General features: G+C 38.5%; 1 protein-coding gene across 2 annotated transcripts in view; it reads left to right on the plus strand.

The window, feature by feature from the left end:
- The first annotated feature begins 1567 nt into the window (after nucleotides 1–1567).
- DNTT (DNA nucleotidylexotransferase) overlaps nucleotides 1568–18882 on the plus strand; it is a 228977-nt gene continuing 211662 nt past the window's right edge. Inside the window, exons 1-2 of one of the 2 annotated variants that reach the window (XM_026710513.2) lie at nucleotides 1568–1770; nucleotides 18328–18503. In XM_026710513.2, coding sequence (XP_026566298.1) covers nucleotides 1568–1770; nucleotides 18328–18503 — 379 coding nt within the window. The remainder of the gene's footprint in view (nucleotides 1771–18327; nucleotides 18504–18882) is intronic. The other variant, XM_087932475.1, reaches the window with a different exon arrangement.

Consider the following 18882-nt stretch of genomic DNA (forward strand, 5'->3'; position numbering starts at 1 on the left):
AATGAAGAAAGGATTTTCTTTTTCGTTTCTTTTTTAGTGTCTTCAAGACACTGTGCAGTTTTTTTGGACAAGATTTTGTAAGTGGTTTGTCAATGGTTCCTTCCTAGGGCTGAGAGAGAGTGACTGGCCCAAGGTGGCTTTTGGTCTATAATTCATGGTGTTCCACCTTCTAGCCTGATGCCTTAACCAGAACATCCATCTGGCTCTCATAGAAAGGGATTACCACGGATAAAAAAGCATCACAATTGAAAATCCTCGAAATTTCTCCCAGAATTTAAATTGAAGAATAGAAAGGGAATTGTATAACTTTGTCAAAAATTCACAGGACAGCTTTTCACCTTCTAGGCATTCTTTTGGATTTATGCTTCTGAGGTGATGCATATTCTAGCAACCCCAGATGCTTCAATTTTTGTGAAATTATTACCTCTCTTGTGTAGATTAAATGGCTGAAATCTCTGGAGATTGTCAACATCTTCTGAATAATCTTGTAGTAAATCACAACTTCAAATAGCTACTTTCTAAAATTTGGCTAGTCTTGGAAAAAAGTGGCCAGTTGTTTTAACGCTGACCAATTATATGACATCATGTAATGATACCTGATGAAGGGAAAGTTTGCAAAACTTTGCATTAATCTAATTAGATAAGGAGAATTACCTCAGTTGGTAGAGGACCATATATTTCACCCAGTTTTTGATATTCCCCTTGGAAAAGATTTCTTCCTGAATTTAGGTGAGCAAGGTCTATAATTGATAAAACATTTTCACTGAGAAACTGTGTACACACACATGCCTCTCTCTCTCTCTCTCTCTCTCTGTGTGTGTGTGTGTATAGGACGGTATATAGGCATATATGTATTTATAGTAGTATATGTATATGTGTGTGTATGTATACATATACACACACTCATGCATTTTTAGATTTCCATGTTAAATTAAGGTCACAGTAGAGAAGTAAGGGATTTTATATGTGATCTTGTATGGGCAAGCATTTGAACAGGAATATTATAAATCCATGTAGATTTTTGTGTTCAGGACTGTAGTTCCTACCCACTGACATTGTACTAAGAAGCTGTCTTTGATAGTCTGCTCAGTACTTAGCTTTTCAAAATAAGGACAATATTTTGACTAGTTAGCTAATTTAACCTCTGTATAACTTGGTTTATTATCCCACACTGAAGCTATTTGTTTATATAAGGCATTCACCTGATGTAGTTCCTTAGATAAATTGGGCTATTGTTTTAAAAAAATCATCTGCAAATAAGTTTTAGGGAAGTTATTTAAATATTCTTTCAAATAGGACAGACAAAAAGACAGTAATTCTGTCTTTTCTGATTTTCTGAGGAAGTATTCATAGTTGCCTGATTCAGGAGTGCTCTGAAAAGCGATAAATAGATTTACAGTACAAAACTTTCTTTGGGTGACTTTTAGGGGAAAAGAGAGCAAGCGACATCACTGGATGGTAACTTCAAAAGCAGGCTGCTGGTTGGCCAGACCGATTGACTGCAAGCCTTATTTTTTCCTGAGTGAGGTCTAAGTTTCAACAAACAAAGGAAAGTAGATGGTGTGTCATGAATAAGATCAAAACTACCAGCTTCAGTCCCATGAGGAAAAGGCAGAAAAGAATGCAAATTGCCATTCCTCTGAGCAGCTACAAAATAGAGTTTAGGGACATCATCATTTTCATTGTGGAGAGGAAAATGGGGATGACCAGGAGAGCCTTCCTAATGGATCTTGCAAGAAGAAAAGGCTTCCAAGTAGAAAATGAATTCAGGTATGAAAACGATGTAAAGCTTTTTGTACGGAGAGTTGGGTTGAAAAAGGGTTTAGTGCAAGTCTATGCATATTAGTGTAGATAAGTGTGTCTAACAGGTTTGAACAGTCTGAGCACTAAAAGCACAGATACCTCTTGGAAACTTTGAGAGATGCCCCAGAGCAGGGGCAAACTTGACAGCTTTAAGACTTGTGGACTTCAACTCCCAGAATTCCTGCTTCAGTCATGTTAGCTCAGGAATTCTGGGAGTTGAAGTCCACAAGTCATAAACTTGCCAAGTTTGAAGACTCTTGCCCCAGAGCATCTCCAAAACACAACTCAGTCTAATAATATTTAATGTGATAGGATGGGAAATTTTAAACATTAATCATATGGTCTGAAACTCATTTAATTCTATCAGTGTCTATTAAAGTATTCTCCAACGCACCTGAGGGCAGGACAAGAAGCAATGGGTGGAAATTAACCAAATGCTCTAGTACTGGAAGATTTTAAAAAGATGTTGGATAACTATTTGTCTGAAGTGGTGTAGGGTTTCCTGCCTAGGCAGGGGGTTGGACTAGAAGACCTCCAAGGTCCCTTCCAACTCTGTTATTCTATTCTATTCTAAATGTCACGCCAAGTTCATTTTTTGGTGTGTGCTTTCCCCAACATGATTTGGGACTCAAGTGTTGCCCTTAGTTCCTAAAAGTGTGTGCCTTTTGAGTGTATATAGTACCAAAAAGCATATATAGGCATTTTCTGAAGATCTTTTAGTAATTCTATACATTTCCCACATTTGAAAAAGTGCTAGAAAAATAACAAAGCATCAAGCTTTAATATGAAATATTAATGTATCTTTAGAGTAAGTAGCTTGTTGAGCAACATTTATGCTTAGCTTCATTTAGCGCTACAACAAAAGTTATTAAAAAGCAATTGCATTTAGCAGTAAAGATATTCCTTGACTTACAACCACAGTTGAGCTTGAAAGTTTTGTTGCTAAGTGAGACATTTGTCAAGTGAGTTTTGTCCCATTTTACGACTTTTCTTGACAGAGTTGTTAAATGAATCACTTTGTTAAGTGACTCTGGCTTTCCCTGGGCAAAGGTGATCACATGACCCCAGAACACTGCAACCGTCATAAATATGAGTCAGTTACCAAGTGGTTGAATTTTGATCACGTGACCATGGGGATGTTGCAACGGTCATAAGTGTGAAAAATGGTCATAAGTCCCTTTTATCAGTGCTGTTGTAGCTTTGATCCCTAAATGAACTGTTGTAAATCAAGGACTACCTGTGAGGTCCTCTTTGTTAACTAATTAATTCTGCATATAGGGTTAAGTTGAAGCATATTTTACTATGTGGCAATTATGGAATGAGATTTTAGTCTTGTACAGAATGATATTTCTGTGCATTTTGCAGTGCTCCGATTTCAGTGCCCTTTTTCAAATAATGTGGGTGTTCTATAGTAAATAAGAAGGTTCTCTACAAGTAAACCATCCTTACTATTTCAATAGAGAAGGCGTGTGAAGGAGCTAGATATGTTATGGTACCATTCCAGCAGGCTATTAAGAATTGCAGATTTTTAATAGAAATTGTTTAGGAGGGAAAAATCTGATTGGGAATCCTACTCTGAAGGAATCAGGGTACTTTCTCACCACTGGAGCTGCAGACTAGTCCAGTTTCCAAAGACAAGGGTGGGCTTTCCCTTCCCCCACTTTTCGTAGGAGTGTGCATTAACATGGGAGAGTGGAAGAGTGTGGCTAGGTGTGTGGTTACGTTATAAGAGAGGGCAAGTTTGACATTTTGGGACAATATTGGAGAAGGCAGGAGAAGGCTCATTCAATGGATAAGAAAGATATTAATCTTGCAGAGATCTAATGCACCAATTTAGATGAAGAATCTCTCAACTCAAGTGCAACTCCTGGTTAGTACGATCAGTCCCATTAGGTTGATCTGACCATGAAATCAGTTCCATGGGAGGGTTAGAATAGGATAGGATAAGGCAGGATAGGGTTGGGTAGGGTAGGGTTAGGGTTAGGGTTAGGGTTAGGGTTAGGGTTAGGGTTAAGGGTTAGGGTTAGGGTTAGGGTTGTTTGTTTTAGCTCCCAGTCCCCTAATCATCTTTGTTGCTCAACATCTCAACATCTTTTTTTACATCGTGGCGACAAAAACTGGATGTGGTATTCCAGGTGTGGCCTTACCAAGGCATTATAAAATGGTATTATGATAACTTCATGTGATCTTGATTCTATCTCTCTGTTTATGCAGCCTAGAACTGTGTTGTCAAAACTTATTTTCTTTTCATTTGAAACCATGGCTTTGAAACTTTTCTAATTATTATTGTTTTTGAAACAACTTTCTCCAGCTTGAAGCTCTCCAGAATTCTGGGACAATAATTTCTAAAATTGTGAGAAGTTGGTTTAGAATTCTTGAAAGTATATTCCCTCTCATCAGAAGGTAACAGCTTGAAGAAAAGTACTCAGGAGTAATATGTGAAAGTGGTTATCATATACAGTAGAATCTCTGGTCACGACCATAATTTGTTCCATAACTTTGGTGATTTCTTTTTCTTCTGTTGTTTCATCTTCAGGAATTTCTGGGTCAGGAGTCATGTTTGATCACCACCTGACTATGTGTTTGTGACCAGATTCAAAAATTTTGTGAATTTTTGGGTTGGAACCCGATTTGATCATGGTCAGAAGCATTAGTGACCAGAGGTTCTACTATACTATGTAGATCAGGGGTGGGCAAACTTTTTGGCTCGGGGGCCTCATTGACTTTTCAAATTTAACAGACGGGCCTCCACCTGGTGTCGAAATGCCTGTCATTACAAGTCAAAATCAAATGAATGCAATCATTCAATCATTCACATCAAACCTTAATTCTGTACCAATCTTCGTCAGGCCGGATTAAAAAGACCAACGGGCCGGATGTGCCCCCGGGCCGTAGTTTGCCCACCCCTGATGTAGATGCTATTTTTTTCACAATGAGTGGAGTCACCACCTTCAGACTTCTACATAGGATTTGTTCTTCAGGACCTCTGCAAGCTTTTTTTTTTTTTCCCCTCATCAATATATTTATTTTAGGTGTCACTGTTGTAAATCAGAATATTCAGAAACTGCTACCTACTTTGAAAGAAATCTGCTACGGTATCCAACAGAAGGATTCTTGAGGGTCCTTAATGAGCATGTTTCTTGCATGTGTTTCATTACCCAAACTAGGTAACATCATCAGTGCTAGTAGGAGTGCAGCTCTCAATTAATATTCTAGTAGCTTGCCCTATCAGTGTTGATGGGAGTAGTTTTGGAGGTTCTTTGATTGGACTGTTTATTGTTAGCTTGTTTGGCAGTTCCTTAATTGGGATATTGTTCACTTCTTGATTCTGGTCTAATATTAATCTTGGAGTTAATCTATGTTCATCTGGGTATTGATTGCTGGTGGGGAGATAGTTGGGTCTTTTTGTTTCATTTTTGGTTTGTTTGTTTTGCACAGTATGTAGATATCATCTATGTGTCTGTTGATGGCTAATTTGTCAAGAGTGCCAAGTTTCTCGAAATTATTCAGCATTTTTGGACTTGGCTTGATCTAAGATGGTCACAGTTTCCCAGTTGTTAAGTCTGGTTTAGTCTGTCCATATGTAGGGAAATTAAACAGATTTCATCATTTCTTCTGGTTGCTAATTGATGTTCATGGATGCATTCTGCCTATTTGTCCTATGCAGTCATTGTTGCAGTCATTATACCGTACATTGTGGATACCTCCTGGTTTTTTCCTTCTTCTGTGGCTGCTGAATGTTTGGGTTTATTTGGGATGTTTTGAAGGGCTTTAGTTGGCTTGGGTGCTGTGCCGATTCGATCTGATTATAATAGTTGGTTGGTGGTTTCTGAGATATTTTTGATATGTTTTTGAAAGAAGGATTCTTTCCAAAGTGATGGCATAATATCTAAATCAGAAGTGTAACATGAGGTTGCTCGCCGCTGGAGTGCCCCAAGCCGGCTGGTTTCGGGGCTAAGCCACCCCGTAGAGGTGGTGAAGAGGGGGGAGACTGCCTGCAGGGTTGAGGAGAGCTGCATCTCTCCTCCCCAGCTGGCCATTACTCCCTTTCGCAAAGGCGGTTGCAGTGGTGGTCAGAAATGGCCACCACAAAGAAGAACTCGACTGGAAAAGAATGTGCAGGAGGAAGATAAGATTTGGTTTTTTTTCTCCTTCTCCTATACTGACAGCTAAGAGACTTAAGTAAAAAAATTGGAAAAAAATCCACTTTGATATCAATAGGCATTTAATGCTGAAAATAAAAAGTCAAGGGGATAATAAAGATTTCTGGATAATTAAAAGCTTTTGAAAACAGGAAAGAAGAGAAAAAGAATAAAAGGGCAGGATCTGGAAGGGAGGAGACTGCCTGGAATTAAAAAAGAATTTACAGCAAAATCTCAACAAGACTTCCAAAGCATACATTCTAACTGAAATATTGCAACAAAAATCTCAGGAAGAGAAAGTCGAAAAAGAAATAAGATATAACTCGGGACTATCTGGATTACTTGATGATTTCTGGATTCTTGGTTATTGTTTTGAATGACTAAAATCAATCAGGTGGTTGTTTAAAACTGTTTAAAATGGCTCCACTTTTAGAAGAACTGATAATGGAACTTAAAAAGTACAAAGAAGATGCACAAGAAGGGAGAGGTTCTTTTGGCTTCATATTTCAGTTTTTAGAAATGGAGATTTGGAATTATGAGAAACAACAAGAAATGCTTGCAGAACAAAAAGATTGCGACAAAGAAGAAGCCATCTTTAATGAACAAGTAATCTTAGATGGGGGAAAAAAAGGAAAAGGGGGAAAGAGAATGGAAAGTTTAAGATTGGGAAAAACAACTAAAAAAAATTAGAGTGAAAAATAAGTATAAAATCAGAAAGCAACAGAAGAGGCAAATGCAGAAGAGAGAATTAGAAGTAGAGAGACAAGGGGGTCAAAAGGGGAGGGAGAAGATGAGAGGGAAGAAAGAAAGGAAAAGAAGTCATAAAGGACAAAAACAAAATATAGAGAAACAGGGCCTATTTAGAGATAATGGATGAAAATTTAATGGAAAAAGGGATTCTGCAAAGGTACATAAGATAGTATGGTTATATTAGAAACAGAAATAATTTTAGAAAATATGAAACAATGTATGATTAAAATGCCTGATAAAATAGCTATCGTAATTCAGTGGAATGCTTGTCAATAAATAAATGTAATAAAAGGTATATTTAATGATTTATAAAACACATGTGAAGAGAAATAAGGGAAAAATTAATTATGGAGATTATATGTGTCTTTAAGGAAGTATGATATTTAATTGAAAAGAAGTGTTAAAGATGTTAAGATTTTAATGATTATTAATGATAGAACTGAACTGGAATGGAATGAGGGTTTATAATTACATATATTTACATTTTTTAAAAAAAGAATATAGTGTGTATTATAAGAATGTACCAAGCAGAATTCGATTGGAAGTTACATATTATGTATTATATTGAAGGTCATAACCTTAAGGTATATATTGAAGTTTAAATAAGAGTTGAATGGATGGAATTAAAAGATATAAAAGTGTCATACTCCAATTAGTATTACAGGAGAAAATTTGTTTAATGAGAAAAGATAATATGAAATTGAAACAGAACAGACAAAAGTATAAATATAATGATTTGAATTGAGATGAGATAATCAAAGTAAAATTGAGAAAATTAAGAGGGGAAAAGCTATATAGAAAATGTAAAATAGTATAAGATATGGAATAGAATACAAAAAGAAGCATGAAATTGAGTTTTGTGTCTGTATAAAGAAGTTCAGCCCGGGACCATGCTATTTTCAAAAAAGATGTTTTACTTGTATTTTGTATGCGTGAAAACCCAAATAAAACTTTATTAAAAAAAAAGAAGTGTAACATGAGGGCGGGGGCAAGGTTATAGCTTTAACAGATTAACAGAATTGGAAGGGACCTTGTAGGCCATCTAGTCCAATCCCCCTCACCAAAGCAGGAGACCCTACACCATTTCTGACAAGTGGCTGTCTCGAAAGTGATGAAACTCCCACAACTTCCGAAGGCAACTTCTGTTCCATTGGTTGATTGTTCTCGGTGTCAGAAAATTTCTCCTTATTTCCAGGTCGAATCTCTCCTTGTTCAATTTCCATCCACTGTTCCTTGTCTGGACTTCAGGTGCTTTGGAAAATAGTTTGACCCCTTCCTCTCTGTGGCAACCCGTCAAATACTGGAACACTGCTATCATTTCTCCCCTAGTCCTTCTCTTCTCTGCCCAGTTCCTGTAACCGTTCTTTGTATGTTTTAGTCTCCAGTCCTCTAATCACCCTGGTTGCTCTTCTCTGTACTTTTTCTAGAGTCTCAACATCTTTTTTATAGTGTGGTGTCCAAAACTGGATGCTGTATTCTAGGTGTGGTCTTACCAAGGCTTTATAGAGTGGTATTAATACTTCACTTGATCTTGATTGTATCCCTCTGTTAATGCAATTTAGGATTGCATTGGCTTTTTTGGATGTCGCCACACACTGTTGGCTCATATTTAATTGGTTTTCCAGCTCTCTGATCCACGTTGGAATTTTACATTTTTTAAAATGGTCATCCATGCAATGATCTCTATCCCCAAACCTGAGCTAACCTAAATGGCCAAATGTAGAAAATTGCAATAGCAGATGTTAAAGGAAAATAATATCACAGTGCATAATATCTTGTTCCCGTAAATAAACCTTCTTAATTTGGAGAATTTCATTATCAAAGTGTTGAAATAACACTCAGGCTTCTTAATATAGCAATAGTGCTGAATGTTGTTGCCGCAATTAAATTAACTTTGCTCCTGGCCATCTTAGATGAGGAGGGTTTCTGTCAGCTGCCCTTTTCTATTACATGAACATTATATCTGTTACATATGTGGAAGCACATCAGTTATACTGATGCAAAATCTGATGAGGAATCTATCTTGAATAAATATATGTATTGTTACTTAGGGAGCCAATACTGGAGATTATAAACATTGTGTCTGGAACATATGGAGCCCTCTGGCTCTTTGGTCTCTAAGGCCCACCTGCCATCTCACCTGTCATTAAGTGTCTTGGTGCAATTGCTCATGTTTTCTGCTATATGGAGAAATTGACCTGAATGGAAATGTTTTGGGGAGGAAGAAAGGGAACCAGTCTTTTCTAGTGATATATTTGGAGGGGTCTATGATAATGCACTGTTGCCAACTCACCACAATCAACTCATCATGGCCAACTTCCTATGGCTAACGTGCCATGGGAAACTTGCCACAGCCAACTTGCTTCAGGACAACTCATTGCAGGACAAGAGTTACACTGATATCAAAGAAATGGTGAAATAGAATCACTAAAGAAAGGATGCAAATGAAATCTGAATGACAAAAATCAAAACATTTTAAATTTATTTCAAATAATTAAATTGGATTGATAAATTGTCCTGTGGCGAGTTGTCTCACAGTAAGTTGGCCATGGCAAGGAGGCCGTGGGGATATGGCCACAGCTCGTTGGCTGTGGTGAATTGGTTGCAGCATGTTGGCCATAGTAAGCTGGCCATGGTGAACTGTCCCATTGTGAGTTGGTCATGGCAAGCTGGCAATGGAGACATGGCCATGATAAGTGGCCACCACGAGTTGGCCATGGTGAGTTGGCTCTGGCATGTTAGCCATGGAATTGGCCATGATAAGTTGATGGTGGTGAGTTGGCCATGGAGAATTGGCCATGGTAAGATGGCCACAGTAAGTTGCCTGTGGCAAGTTGTCCCATTCAGTGTTTGGAGGTACAATGAAGGAACTGCAGGCCATGGAAAATATAAAAGTTTCCAAACCTGATCTAAGGAAAAATATTTCTGATAAACTTTACATATTTTAGCTTGATTAAATCTCCCTTCCTTTCAGGAGGGACAAATGACCACCACGCTGTCCATATTCCCCTCAAGCAATGTCTCCGTAGCACCATTCTTCCCGCTGTGGCTCCTGGGAGCTGTATTGTTTGTAAAGGAATGCAACTTCCATTTCCAAATGTTTGCCTACCTTTAATGCTGCTGATGAGATAACATTTTGTAATTAATTTTCCAATACAGCATGGCTAGTCTCTATACAGGGTAGTCCTTGACTTACAATCATTCATTTAACAACCATTAAAATTACAATGGCACTGGAAAAAATGACTTACAACTGGATATTTCACTTACAATTGTTGCAGCATCCCCACAGTCACGTGTTCAAAAGTTGTGTGCTTGGCAACTGGCATGCGTTTACTGTGGTTGCAGTGTCCTGGGGTCACGTGATCACCACTTGCACCTTTCCAGGTGATTTCTGACAATCCAAGTCATTGGGGGAAGCTGGATTCACTTAACATTCACAGTGATTTGCTTAGCAACTGTGGCAAAAAAGTCATAAAATTGGATATGATTCACTCAAGAACCACTTTGCTTAATAATGGAAATTTTGCTCCCAGTAGTGGCTGCAAGTTGAAGACTACTTATAATTGAGCGAGACAGTTATTTTAAATGGTTATTTTTTTAAATTGAAAAGTGGTGTTGCTTTTTTCATAGTTACTTTATTTCCTTTCATTCTTCTTTAATATGTTAACTAGACAGCCCACTTTTCCTCCTCCAGGACTTCAAATCATGTAAACGATCTTATGACATCCCCCTTATTAATTTGAGTGAAAGGCCTCTCAAAATAACCCTGAAGCATTGCATATCTCACCAGGAATAGACACCAATTTTAAAATCAACCAGCCATGGCAACGAATCAACAAAAATATCCAGCCAGCTGCCAATGAGGATTGAAAACAACATTGGTAAAGATTTGCACCTGATAGGAAAATTTTTCGGCTTCTCCTACCAATCTGCAGTTCCTTCTCAAATATTTAGCAATCAGTGATGGTAAAGCCAGGAGTCAGGAGGAAGAAATCTGAAGTGGTAGAGAATTTATATTAGTAAGGAAGAACAAGGTGTGTGTGTGTGTGTGTGTGTGTGTGTGTGTGTGAGAGAGAGAGAGAGAGAGAGAGAGAGAGAGAGAGAGAGAGAGCACTCAGATGTGCAGAAATGACAATGGATTAAAATTCAGAATTTTGAAGTTGCTTCCAGATTGCCACCATCTTTATTCCCAAACCTCAGTATCTGTTTGAAGGCAATCCATGATAGTCTTAATTTCTGCTGTCCTGAAAACAATCAAGCTTTCTCTAGTGACAAAACTCTTCCCACCCCTCCCAAGCCATACAAAACTATGAGGGGGGAAGAGGAGGGGAGAGAATCACCCAGCGTCCTGGATGGACATTGTCTGGTGGTGAAAAGACTGAGAAAATGAAGTACTTGTCAAATCCACCCCTGCTCAATTTCAGTGGGGAAAATGGACGCATAGCAGCTTCTCAAATTCAGCAAGCTAAACCAACCAGACCATAGCACTAGAAAGAAATCACCTCTCCAAGACAGTTAAGACGGTGGCTGCTTTGAACAAGTGTTCCATCCTCTGGTGGAAATATTACAGAAAATAAATAAATAAAAGGAAGTCTTAATGTTGAGAGGAACAAGACTGTATCTAAAATTTTGGAATCCACAGCTTAAATATCTCGATAGAAGCTGTATCTCCATTTCCCAATCTGTGATTATTACATTAGTTTAGGCGCCTTTTACATGTGCCATTGGGCCAATTCAGGATTTGCACCGTACAGCTGAATTCCCAAACTACCTGCCTTCAATCCTTGTCATTCTTTCAGTGGGATTTTACAAGCAGGAGGTGGGATGTCTTAATACCTAAGCAGCTTTCCCATTATACTGACTATTTTGGGCAAAATGACCAGGCAAGAATGCACAGTATTTCCAGAAAGTATTATTGGGGACAATTTTCCTGCTTTTTGTCTGGGCCTAACCCAAAAATAAATATGGTCACAAAAGTACCTGCAGTAGAACCCATCAAGATGTCTGTTCCATTTTTTCAAAAATAGTTATTAAATGGTCAATGGTCCATTAATTGGTCAATGGTCAGTTGGCATTTGCACCCGCTGGTGTCAGAAAGTCAAAAATCAGTCAGGAGGCCAGTGAGTTAATGGGCACATCTATGAGAGCCTTAAATCCTAACTCTATTCTTGGTGAAAGTATAAATTGCCACGGTTTTCTTGCTAGATACTTCTCTAAATGGGCTTTGACCCCCATTCAATCCTTTTTAACATTTTGAAGTCTGTTAGATATAGCTTCCTAGCTGGACAAAGGAAAAGCAACCAACCTCTTTCCTTTCCATCTCTTCCTGTCCCTGATAGCAAAATTGATAACTTCATCCAGAGCAAATGTGAAGAAGAAAAAAGAGGACTTGATAATTTTGGTAGTGTTTTTTTTTAAATCCAGGTGCAGGAAGGTGTCCCTGGTTTTATTGGAAACAGTTTTAAATTCACTTCAACCAGGACAATTTAACTGTCAATTTTTTTTAAAAAAAAAAACATCAACAGTATCTGTGGAAATTCTACATTTCTTCCTTTTTTTTGGACCAAGGATACAATGCAGCTGTAAAATAACAGAAGAAACTAGGGCACAGTGGCTGAGCTGTTGTTGTGAGTGCAGAAATGGCAGAGTTCCCAGAACTTCAACCATGTACAAATACATTAAATATGCACATTTTATATAAAGGGATATAAACCACAGGAAGCAGAAGTTAAACAACTCTAACTGAATTTTTTTGTTGTTGTTTGAGACAAATCTCATCATACTTAGACACCAGTTTGGGAAAAGATGTTCTTAGAACTGGACACCATTCCAGGTCCATATCAAAAATGTGATATGGAATACACAGGAATTCTTACATGGCTGTTTTTTTAGCTCTTTAAATTGGAAGCTCTTTAAATTTTCCCAGGAGCCCTTCACAACCTCAGTGTGATCCATAGAAAAGCACATCTCAGAGCATTTTTGGACTTTGAATCTGAAGTACTACACATCTGGTTCAATTTCATTTTCTCAGAATAAATCCCACTGATTTGAATGAGAGTTTCCTTTGAACAGATATCCGTAGTATTGACTTGCTACTCCTCAGGACAACTTATGCCACACTTTTCCAGTGTAAAAGAGTTCTCAGAATGATTTAAAATGTCTAAAATGGGATAAATACAATATACTGCATTGCCATAGTAAAATACTATATTGTCACAGATATAAATGTGCTTATATACAGTAGTGTGTGTGTGTGTGTGTGTGTATATGAAGATGATGAATGAGACTTCATCAAAACGTTGCCTAGATACTTTGAATCTTACGCGGGAGAAAACCTGAACAACCAAAGATCCACATACAAATACCCGCGAGAACCTCAGAAAACAAATATTGCACCTTTACGGGGAGGAAACCCACCATCTGACCAGGACTTATGAAAAACTTGAAGTCCACAGAGCTTCCATTTTATGTGACCTTGCATTCCTATGCAACTGCCGAGATAGCCTGAAGATGATGAATGAGACTTCATCGAAACGTTGCCTAGATACTTTGAATCTTACGCGGGAGAAAACCCGAACAACCAAAGATCCACATACAAATACCCACGAGAACCTCAGAAAACAAATATTGCACCTTTACGGGGAGGAAACCCACCATCTGACCAGGACTTATGAAAAACTTGAAGTCCACAGAGCTTCCATTTTATGTGACCTTGCATTCCTATGCAACTGCCGAGATAGCCTGAAGATGATGAATGAGACTTCATCGAAACGTTGCCTAGATACTTTGAATCTTACGCGGGAGAAAACCCGAACAACCAAAGATCCACATACAAATACCCGCGAGAACCTCAGAAAACAAATATATATATATATATATATATATATATATATATATATATATATATATATATATAAAAATAATCGACAGTATAAAGCTCTTCTAATTTTCCTTTGTGGGATGTTGGACCAGACAATAATGCAAAAGGGTTAAACATAAATCCAATCTCTATCATTTTTGTTAACAGCTGCTGGGACTGATATGAAAGTAGAATTCTGGATTAGCTTTCAAAGCTCTTGCTGACATACCCTAAAGATATTCAAGTTTAGCGAGCTGCATAAAGTACAGGGTTCTCAAGACACAAAGAAAACAACATGAGAGCCATAAAACTTTATCCAGAAACTCCATTTAAAAATGGAAAAGGGGATGATCCCTTAAGCATCCTTTTTCAGTGACCAGGACTAGCAAGCCTGGGTAATGTCATGATATCATGCAAAAGGGCAGATTAATTTCAAGATATGTGTCCTGAAGGTGCTTTTTTCAAGAGGCAACTGGACTTTCTGGTTTTTCTTTGAAGACGTTTCACTTCTCATCCAAGAAGTTTCTTCAGCTCTGACTGGATGATGGAGAATGGAAGGATTTATTAATATATTCCTGCCATCCAGTCAGAGCTGAAGAAGCTTCTTGGATGAGAAGCGAAACATCTTCAAAGGAAAACCAGAAAGGCCAGTTGCCTCTTGAAAAAAGCACCTTTGGGACAAGTGTGTTCTGACTGACTGAGAATCTCCATAGACTTCAAGAAACGTGGTTTTGAGTTGTGTGTCAATCTTGGTTTTTAAATTTTGCAATTTAAGGTCATGGGTCTCCACTGGTCCGAGAGGGGGGAAATGATGAAATGTGCTGTGATTTGATTGTCCCAATCAAATGCCACACTTCATGCTCATACTTCTGATTATTGGGATGCAAGTGTGGAAGGAATTGTGATGTCACTGCTTCTGTTATGTTTTCTGTTATCACGGCAAGCTGTGAAGTTACATTTAAAATGTATTAAATCTATCCAAAGACTTGATGTCTCTTATTTCATTTCCTGCCCCAAATCAACAGATAATCACATTTCCGATGTTCAGCAATTTGCTGCTTTATTGCCTGTGGGAACCTGCAGAAAGAAAAACAAAAAACAAAACAAGGCTTGAGGGAAATATGCAGGAACTGATACCTAGGCAAAAGAGGCTGAAACATTGCCTTAAATCCAGAGCAATGAAATAACATTTGGAAGCAGCTCAGACAGAAACAGTCCTAATTCACTGAAATGTAAGGTTGGAGGAGGTACAGCACAATAAAATTACATGATTGTGTGATTATAGCCAATAAACAATAAACATTGTTTTAGTTTTCCTGTGGCATTGGTTTCGTGATCTGGTCAAGAAGCAATGGATGGAAACTAATCAAGGAGAGAACCAGCCTAGAACTAAGGAGAAATTCTCTGAGAATTAGAATAATTAACCAGTGAAACGACTTGCCACCAGAAGTTGTAGGTGTTGCAACAGTGGAGGTTTTTAGAAGAATTTGGACAACCATTTGTCTGAAATGATATAAGGTGTCCTGCTTGAGCAGGGGTTGAACTAGAGGACCTCCAAAGTTCCTTCCAACTCTGTTATTCTGTATGGTTTATTTAGTGGGACTGACAGTGGCAAATAAGTAACCAGATCAGAAAGGTCAGCAGTTTGGTGGTTCAAATACTTAGCACAGCGTAACAGAGTGAGCTCCCATTATGTTGTGGTTAGCCAGCAGCAGGTGCAGACAGCTGAGGAGAGTGAGAACTCAGATGAGGGGCCAGGACCATTAGGAACCTTCAGAGATTGTGGGGCTGGCAGCAGCAATGAGGAGGTTCCTGAGGAGTCTGTGCCAAGTGCACGTGCGCGCAGGATTGCTCACAGGAAAGAGCAGCTGCAACAGCATGGGCAACTTGGGAATAAGGCTGCAAGGTAATGGCCCCTCATTCAAGAAGATAAAAGGCAGCTGTGAAGCGAATGATCTTTGCAGGAAGCAAAGATGTTTTGAAACTCAGCCTCATGGACATTACAGTATCTTAAGTTGGTATTTGAAGACTCTTGTGTTGTGAAATATTTCTTATCTGTGATTCTTGGCAGTTTTGGTAAGGTTTGTGCTTATCAAAGTTAATTAGGTAACAATGTTTCGTGTGCCTTTGGCATTTAGTCATGCCAGCCACATGATCATGGAGATGTCTTCCAACAGCGTTGACTCTTCGGCTCACGGAGATGAGCACTGTCCCCTAGTGGAAATGACTAGCATGTATGTGCAAGGGGAACCTTTACCTTTATTATGTTAATTAAACTAAACCAATGTTTAGGGATCAGACAATGAAATGGAAGAACAAAACAAAATATGCCAGGTAAGGAAATAATTCAGGGATTCTGACAGTTAAGTTGCTCAGCCTAAGGAACAAAACTTGAATTAGTGATGAGGAAGCAAGAAGTTGTTGATTTATTTCCATGTTATTTCATTGCTCTTGAACTTTCATCATTGGCCTTCTTGGCCAAATGGTTTTGAATGATTGTTTATTAATAAACAGAAGGTCTACCTTCTTGGTTACTATGTAGATTCAACAACTGGGTCTCTATGCTACATTCTCTACCTACTTCAGGGGTCTCCAAACTTGGCAACTTTAAGATTTGTGGACTTCAACTCCTAGAATACCTCAACCTACTTGATGGATAACATTACATCAGAAGCTAAGAGTTTCCCCTGCCTGAAACTTTCTCCTGGCATTGCTATTGCCAAAGTTCCTATTAAATTGTTTGGACCAAATAGCATTTTTTTTTTGGTAGGAAATCTATTTCCACATTTTCCAATGTTTTCAATTTAGCCTTAAATTTATCAAGGGAATACCAAGGGAAGATTGGGTGAGAGTACTAGAGCTTAAGGAGGAGGAAATTTAATTACTTCCCCTGCCCTATTTTCATGCTCTGTGCAGATGCTAGTAACCCTGCAGCAGAAAATAAATCCAACTAACAGCAACCCCAATTCACATTTCTGTTCTTCACTATAGCATCTTGCAGCGTTTAGTAAGCCTGGCATTCTAATTAACTGTGGTGGCAAGTCACTGTTTACGTCTTTGCCACTGAAAGGGAGCTGTGTGGGTCACTTCATCAACTTACATTCTGTGGGTTAATAGCATGGAACATTTCATATTTCTAGTATTTGGAGTGGTGTCTTGTAGAAGAGTTGGCATGGTTGTTTTGAAGCTGCCTGCACTTGTGTTCATGTAACCAACAACACTTCTGCTAGAACCCCCAGAGGAGTGAAGGGTGGTGGCATTCAAATTTTTTTTACTACTTCTGTGGGCATGGCTTGGTGGGTGTGGCTTGGCTTGGTGGGTGTGGCATAGTGGGCATGGCAGGGGAAGGTTACTGTAAAATCCCCATTCCCTCCCCACCCCACTAACCTGCTTTTTAGCTCTGTTCTCCTGTGCAGGGCAACAAAAGAAGATCCAGCCGATCGGCTGGGACTCGGGAGGCAGAGAATAGACAAGGCCAGGGCCAGTCAGAGGTGGTATTCCAAACTACTCAAAATTTGCACTACCGGTTCTCCAGAACTGGTCAGAACCTGCTGAATACCACCTCTGGATTATAGATACACATGCATACCTTTTGAAACAATTGTGCTAACCCTCTCATAGAACGCACATTGTGATGTGCCCATTTCCAGTGCTTTGCATAACATGACAAACCAGACTCTGCCATAAGGATGTCTGTTTGCGTAGTGATTTAAGAACAGTTATAATTAGTTACCTAGTCACCCAATCATTAAAGTTTCATTAAAGCCACAACTAAAATATCAGTGTAGCACAGACTGTTATGCTTACATTTAAAGATGTGCTTGCTTGCTATCTACAGCACATAATTCAAAGGGATTATTTCATGTATGTTTAACAAATTGTTATGTACAAAGGGTTTACTTTTGAGGATTGAAGTTTAGTGGAAAATATTAGCAATGAAATGCTTAAAAGATTTAGCCCAAGAGATTTTTTGGCTGTATTCCAGACACTGACCAGGCACACAATTTATTCGCAAGGCAACTGAGTAATACTCAGATTTTTCATTATTATAGGATGTAAGCACGCTAATTTTTTTTCCATACTGCAGGCATGAAATGACTGAGAAAAATGAGGCTGTCCCAAAGGTGTTTTTTCAGGAGGCCACTGGACTTACTTGTTTTTCTTTGAGGATGTTTTGCTTCTCTTCCAAAAAGCTTCTTCAGCTCTGATAGGATAGTGGGGAATGGAAGCTTCAGAGCTGAAGAAGCTCCTTAGATGAGAAGCAAAATGTCTTCAAAGAAAAAACAAGAAAATCCAGTTGCCTCCTGAAAAAGCACCTTTGAGACAATCATGACCTGGATGACTGAGAATCTCTACATACTTTTAACTTACGAGGCTGTTAATTAATACTAAGTCTGAGTTTTAGAGAATCACTGCAATACGATAACATTTTTTGAGTTCTTATAACACCAGATTGCATCTCCCTCCCTCCCTTCCTCTCTGGCAATTCTCTTGTTTGGTGTTGCTAAGAGCTGCAGTGGCACAGTGGTTAGAATGCAGTATTGCAGGCTAATTCTGCCGACTATCAGCAGTTTGATCTTGATCAGAGTTAACTCAGTCTTCCATCCTTCTGAGGTCAGTAGAATAAGGACCCAGATTGTTAGCAGCAACATGCTGGTGCTAAACCATTTAGAGAGGTCTGTAAAACACTGTGAAGAGGTATATAAGTCTAAGTGCTATTGCTACTGCTTGCTCAAAAGAAAGCTTATCGTTTATGCTTTATGTTTCTAGTGATCGTGTCACTCACATTGTGGCTGAGAATAATTCCTGCTCTGAAATTCTTGGATGGCTGTATAAACACAAAATGGAGGACAGCTCAAGATTCAGGATTCTTGATATCAGCTGGTTGACAGCCTGCATGGAAGTGGGAAGACCAGTGGATTCTGAGAAATATCAGCTTCCTGTAAGTCAAATGAAACAATGTGAAAGCAATGGGATGGGAAGAGCATCAAGGTGGAAATTGAAAGATGGATCAGACTGATAGACAGTTAAGCTACACAGTTTAGAATGAACTAAACTGATTGCATTGACTCTAATTGGGTTAAAATCTCAATAATTTGCTTGCCATTGAAAATGTAGAGTAAATTTTGTCAAAATATGGCTTTAGAATGTCTTCCTTTTGGAAAAAAAACCTTTCCAAGAAATAGAAAATGGACCAAAATTAACAATAATTACTACTTATTATTACATAAAGTTAATAATCACACAAGACAATTGTCTTTGATATATCCCTTCTTGCCAGTTTAATTTTCCTGCTGCCCAACTGTAATAACCTGTAGTATATTA

This window comes from Pseudonaja textilis, chromosome 4, assembly GCF_049901715.1.
Source record: "Pseudonaja textilis isolate UNSWEBS1 chromosome 4, rPseTex1.2, whole genome shotgun sequence".
NCBI classification, from domain to species: domain Eukaryota; kingdom Metazoa; phylum Chordata; class Lepidosauria; order Squamata; family Elapidae; genus Pseudonaja; species Pseudonaja textilis.